Source organism: Citrus clementina, unplaced genomic scaffold, assembly GCF_000493195.1.
Source record: "Citrus clementina cultivar Clemenules unplaced genomic scaffold, Citrus_clementina_v1.0 scaffold_7, whole genome shotgun sequence".
Classification (NCBI taxonomy): Eukaryota; Viridiplantae; Streptophyta; class Magnoliopsida; order Sapindales; family Rutaceae; genus Citrus; species Citrus x clementina.
Window position 1 is genome coordinate 765,727 of NW_006262075.1, and position 6,698 is coordinate 772,424.

A 6,698-nucleotide genomic window follows, 5' to 3' on the forward strand; every position below is an offset into this window, starting at 1 on the left:
ACTGGTTATAAAAGTAAAGAAAAAGTAAGGGTAATAATATAACATATTTAATAATAAGGGTATTTTGAAGTACTTTTATAATATAGGGATTAAACGAGCATTTAAGTCAAAATATAGGGATTAAACAACCATTTACCCATATTTTAATGCTACGAGCTATTTATTAGCATATCAAGACGATATTCCATTCTATTTTTTTTTTTCTAAAAGGAGATGATATCCATTATGAGTGCTTGAAAATTTTAAATACTACCAATAAAGCAAAATTGTAAAGTTTTAGTTTAAATTCATAATTTGTTAAGAACTATACATCTCAAATTTTTTATCAAAAAAAAATTCAAATGATGTGGTATTGATCAATTTGTTGGTGAGACCATACAATTAATTAACTTGAATTTTGTGAAAAATAATCGATTAGTTAATGGATGACACATAATTTGAGATGAATTTTGAAATAACAAATTTGGAATGTTTGTCATTAGACATTTGCTATTGAACAATTTAGGTGGGCACTCCATAAATTTATTATGATTTGGGATCTCCAATCTACAAATTTTACAATGAATCTATATAGCCAATGAGTGAATTAACATTAATTGGAGAATTACTGTATTATTAATAATAAGGGATAAATTAAACGATGATTATTTATCTTATAGCCTACAAACATGTGTTCGAGTAACTTCCAAATCCATTGTTTAATTTCAACTGCTGGTTGTTTGTTTAAGCATTACGTCCGTCAAAAATCAAAATATAATATCTGATGCTGTAGAAATTGAGGCGCTCGTACAAGAAGCACAATTCATGGCTATTATTACACGTTGAAGCTAAGCAAAATAAGATGAATCATGAGTTGAGAGAATAAAGCACGCGTAGTGTGCAAGTATGGGGCAGCGTTTATCTTCAAAACCTTCATTATGTTTTCCCACTTGCAATATTCCTCCAACAATTGCAGGCACCCTTATTCTTCGGCAGTTCTATATATATAATTTATGACCATATCTCCATGTAATTGAACCAATTAATTTCAAAGTGTATAGCTCTCACATACAAGACAGGGGGGGGCAAGGCCACCTAATCGTTTATATTATTTTAATTTACTGGTATAATAGATATCCAATACTCAGCAGGAGACCATGGACAAACGAAGAAGATGAACGTCTTATTAGATACGTCGAAGCTCACGGTGCCATCATATCCCTAGAGCCATGCGTAGCTCGCCTAGCACTCGGGGTCGATGGCTCAACCATCTACTCCCTAATATTGTTAAGCACGTCAACTCCATTAAAGAAGAGGAGGATGTCATCATTAACATACACATGCAAGTTGGTAACAAGTTAGTACATATACAGATATCCAAATCTAAATAACCTTTTTTTTCCCCAACTATGCTCATTTAATAACATACAGTGTGTGAGCTAGCTGCTCGATCGTTACATACATTCATTATTATTTCTTTCTTATGCTTTATCTCATTTTTACGAAAGGAAAGCACATTATTATTACTGTTTTCTTTTTTTTAAATATGTTAATTAGGTGGTCTGCTATGGCTAAAAAGTTAGCACATAGATCAGCGAATGACATTAGAGACCAATGGAGAACTATTGTGAGGAAGAGATTTCTTCTTCGGCACATTAGTCCGTCTTTGTCATTGTTTCGCGACGACGGCATGCAGAGATAAAATCTCGTTTGCTTTGAAAAGAGAAGGAGGGCCAAAGCCAAGCAAAATGCAAAAGATGAACCCAGATATAGCAATCAGTTCAGAGCAGATCAATCTGGAACTCACAATAACTCCTCCCGCTCACCATTTCAAAGATCAACCACATTCTTGCTTGAGCTTGGAATTGTAAGTACAACTGCGATAATAGATGCAATAATATATATATATAGAAAGAGGGATGATTAAATGAGGTTTTATAAAAATTTGTTAGGAACCAAGTGGTAAAAGAAAATTTCTAATAGGATCAGCGTGTGATTCTCGTTTACATATATATAGGCTGTAGCCAGTAGTAGTAATTTGGTTGTGCTTATAGATTATATTATGGGACAAAAATCTACTTAAAGTGTGGAGATAAAGCTTTGATTTCGAACTTGTGTTGTGAAATAATAAGTCAAAAACAAATGGTATTTTTTTTTTTTAATTTAAGAAAACGAGGCTAGCAAAAACTAAGGCTTAACGAAGCGTGGGAAAGCAGTTCCTCTGATGTCCCTATGAAGCCAAATATTGACACCAGAAGGTGATTCATGAAAAATATGGAGACCAAGAGGTAATTAGAGCGCAGCCGTAAAATTCACCTCACGGTAAACATGACACACCGAGACCTTCCAGTTTCGAAAGAACAACGCCAAAAAATCACACGAGAGAAGAAGCTGCATTATGATTTCTAGTTATTTGGAAAAAAAAAAAAAATAGTTTGTTTCATTAAATACGTGGTTTGTCACTTTTTTTAATAATTAAAAAGAAAATAGTGATTGTACTCTTAGAAAATATAAAAGTCAGCATTGTAAGTTTTAAATTATATTTATTTGGATATTGATTGTTGGGAGAAAATATAGTTTTAGTTTCCTCTTATAATTTTTTAAATCTATTAGTCCTGATCTAATAGGGATTGCAAAATCAGGTTTGGCGCTCCACCCTAAACCTAAATAAAGTGAATTTTTAATAATGTTAGGGGAATGGGGTGTGAAATAAGGGAAAAATAATCCTTAAATTCTTAATGCGATAAGGTTTGGTTTTGTACTCCCACCCCATTCCCACCCTAATCCCCATTATATATAAATATATTTTTTACTTTTTATTTAATAATTTTTTATTTTATCAATTACAATGTTGGTTAATATTCTTTTTTTACCTAATATAAATATGTTATCACTAAAAGAAACATTATAATCCTTATTCAACTCAAACATTGTTATGTTTTTTTTTTCTTTCAAGATGCTGCTCTCTAAACATTTTTTAGTTTGAAATTATTTCAAGATATTGTTTCAACTCTTTGGACTTTTTTAAAAATAATTTAAATACTTTATAATATGATAATGATTTTATTCAAGTTTTTAATTTTTGAACTATTTATTCATACCTATAATAAAATAAATAAATAGAGAATAAAGTAGGGATAGGAAAAGCATTTCCCATATGGGGATTCCCCATCCCCACCCCACTAAATTTATTAGTGGATATGGTGGGGAATGAAGACAAAATTTTTAATGGAATGGGGAATGCGATAGGTTTTCTCATCCCACTCCACCCACTTCACCCCATTGACGTCCCTACCGATAAATTCTAATAAAGTAATGCTATACTTACTTATTTTGGATACTCAATTGATGTAGTATTTAATGATGTGGCATCTTATGTATCATTCATGGATTAGATTGTAAAAATAGTAGGCTAATCATTAATAATAAAATCAATTAATATAACATATATAATATCAAATAATTGGTGACACATCAATGAGTATCGTAACTAAATACCCAAACTGTTGGATCATAAACTTGATCCAAGATGAATAAATCAAGCTCAACTCATGGAAGGTTCCATGAGTAGGTATGGTTGGTGAGGTTTGAATTATTTGTGTTAGGTGTGTTAGGTGTGGTTGGTGAAGTAGGTGAGTGGTAGGTTTTAATGGATGGTGAGGATGTGTTTATTAGTTGAATAAATGAATGGTTGTGATTAGTTTGTTTCATGTATAAATACCCCCTCTCCCCTTTGGTTTAAACATCAAGTGAAGCAGCAAAATCTCTAAGGTGTAGCGAGTGAGAAATAAGAGTTGTAATTGGTGAGTAGTGTTGTTGAAGAAATAAAATAGTGTGTTTTTTGTGTGTTTTAATTGTTAATCCTCCAACAAAGTGGTATTAGAGCTAGTGCTTGATGTTATATATAGTCATATAGCATATCAAATCGAAGATCTCGACGAGAGGAATGTGACGCCGCAAAAATCATCCCGATCCGAGACCGAACGCGCCCACACTTGCCGCCGGAAGTTTTATGTCCTGAAGTTGAGTCGACTCACCGAGTTGAACCAAGTTGAGCCGAACTGAACCAAGCCGAGCCGAGCTGAACCGAATCAAGTCGAACCGAGCCAACTCGAGCTGAACCAATCCGGACCGAACCGAGACTACCAAGCCGGTGTTGACCGTTGACCGACGTTGACCGTTGACCACTGTTGACCGAAAGTTGACTCGAGTCCTTCCCAAGGTTTTTCGACGTGCCGGATCCATCTATGCATTCAGAATCTCCAAATTCTCACTCAATTTGTGAGTTATGGCAAATGGTGGTATGATGTCATTTCAAGTTCCACAATTAAAAGGAAGTAAGTTTGACAATTGGAGTATTAAAATGAAGGCTCTATTGGGTGCACATGACGTATGGGATGTCGTGGAGAAAGGCTTTATTGTGCCAGAAAATGAAGCCACTTTAACTGCGGCGCAGAAGGAGAATTTAAAAGACTTGAAGAAGAAAGAGAATAAAGCAAAGTATATCATCTTTCAATCATTAGATGAAGATGCTTTTGAAAAGATTGCTAGTACAACCTCCTCAAAAGAAACATGGGAGAAACTAGAGACCTCTTACAAAGGAGCGGAGCAAGTTAAGAAGGTTCGTCTCCAAACATTACGAGGAGAATTTGAGTCCTTACACATGAAGGCGTCGGAGTCAATTTCTGACTACTTTACTCGAGTTGTGACCGTTTCCAATGAATTAAAAAGAAATGGCGAGGAGTTAAAAGAGGTAAGGATCATTGAAAAGATACTTCGATCAATAGACTCGAAGTTTGATCATATTGTTGTGACAATTGAAGAAACAAGAGATCTGGAGGATATGACGATCGAGCAACTTCAAGGAAGGTTGCAAGCCTATGAAGAAAAACAAAAAAAAGAAGTAAGGAATCGAAGAACAACTTCTCAAGATGGAAGTCAATCCAAAGAAAATAGAAGAAAGCTTCGACAACGAGAGAAGGCACTATGTTTGAGGTAAAGGTCGAGGACGAGGTAGAGGTCGTGGTCATGGACGAGGTTGGAATTTCAACAACAACAACTCCAATTATGCCAAAGGAGAAAGCTCAACCAGAGGACGAGGCAGAGGCAATTCAAGATCGAGGTATGACAAATCCCAAGTACAGTGCTATAATTGTCAAAAGTTTGGGCATTATGCTTTAGAATGCAGAGCTCCAAGCACCAGAATTGAAGAGAGAGTGAACTATGCTGAAGAGAAAAAATGGTGAAGATGGCACACTTTTACTAGCACGCAATGACACAAGTGGAGGTCAAGAAAATACATGGTATCTTGACACATGTGCTAGCAATCATATGAGTGGAAACAGAAGCATGTTCGTGCAACTAAGTGAATTTGTGAATGGCAGTGTCACTTTTGGAGATGATTCAAAAGTACCAGTGAAGGGTAGAGGTAACATTCTTTTTCGTGCAAAAGATGGTAGCCACCAAATAATTTCGAATGTTTACTATGTGCCCAATATGAAAAGCAACATTCTTAGTTTAGGTCAACTTTTAGAAAAGGGCTATGATATTCACTTAAAAGATTATAGTCTTTTTCTAAGAGATGACAAAGGAAATCTAATTACAAAAGTGAGAATGTCAAAGAATAGAATGTTTCCTTTAAATATTCAAAATGATGTTGCAAAATGTCTCAAAGCCTGTCACAAAGATCAATCCTGGACTTGGCATCTTCGATATGGGCATCTCAACTTTGGAGGACTGGAGCTACTATCTAAGAAGAACATGGTGAAAGGCTTACCATACATCAATCACCCTGATCAACTTTGTGAAGGATGTTTACTTGGCAAGCAGTTCAGAAAGAGCTTTCCAAAGGAGTCAAACTCAAGAGTTCAGAAGCCACTCGAGCTCATTCATACTGATGTGTGCGGTCCATTCAAGCCAAACTCCCTTGGTAAAAGTAACTACTTCCTTCTTTTTATAGATGATTTTTCAAGAAAAACTTGGGTGTATTTTTTGAAGCAAAAATCAGAAGTCTTTGAAGCTTTCAAGAAGTTTAAAGCTGCAGTTGAAAAAGAAAGTGGATACCAGATTAAAGCCATGAAATCTGATCGAGGTGGAGAGTTCACTTCCAAAGAATTTTTAGAGTTTTGTGAAGCAAATGGAATTCGACGCCCTTTGACAGTTCCAAGATCCCCCCAACAAAATGGTGTTGCAGAAAAGAAGAACAGAACCATCCTCGACATGGCAAGAAGCATGCTTAAGAGTACGAGGCTACCTAAAGAATTTTGGGCTGAAGCAGTTGCATGTGCAATCTACTTATCCAATCGATCTCCAACAAGAAGCGTGTGGGGCAAGACGCCACAAGAAGCTTGGAGTGGAAGAAAACCTGGCATCACCCATCTAAGAGTTTTCGGAAGCATTGCCCATGTACATGTACCAGACAAAAGTAGAGCCAAGCTGGATGACAAAAGTGAGCAGTTCATCTTCATCGGCTACGACAACAACTCCAAAGGATACAAGCTTTACAATCCAAACAACGGAAAGATCGTGATCAGTCGAGATGTAATTTTTTATGAAGAAGGAGAATGGGATTTTGGCTCTGGTGTGGATGACTTCAACTTCTTTCCCATTGAAGAAGATGATCATACACAGGTAAAACAAGTAGACGAACAACAAGAGCCTGCCACTCCACCTATCTCACCAGCACCAACCACATGCGGAGATTCACCGCCGTCTTTCTT

The 6,698-nt window shown here is 35.8% G+C and overlaps 1 protein-coding gene across 1 annotated transcript; it reads left to right on the top strand.

Moving 5' to 3' along the window:
• The first annotated feature begins 4,267 nt into the window (after positions 1-4,267).
• On the top strand, positions 4,268-4,978 carry LOC112096743. The gene has a single exon (XM_024180388.1). The coding sequence runs from the start codon at positions 4,268-4,270 to the stop codon at positions 4,976-4,978; it is 711 nt and encodes a 236-aa protein (XP_024036156.1).
• Positions 4,979-6,698: the final 1,720 nt, after the last annotated feature.

Bases quoted from the DNA above. Each gene is read 5' to 3' on its own strand.
- LOC112096743 (XM_024180388.1), top strand. From the start codon at position 4,268: ATGGCAAATGGTGGTATGATGTCATTTCAAGTTCCACAATTAAAAGGA.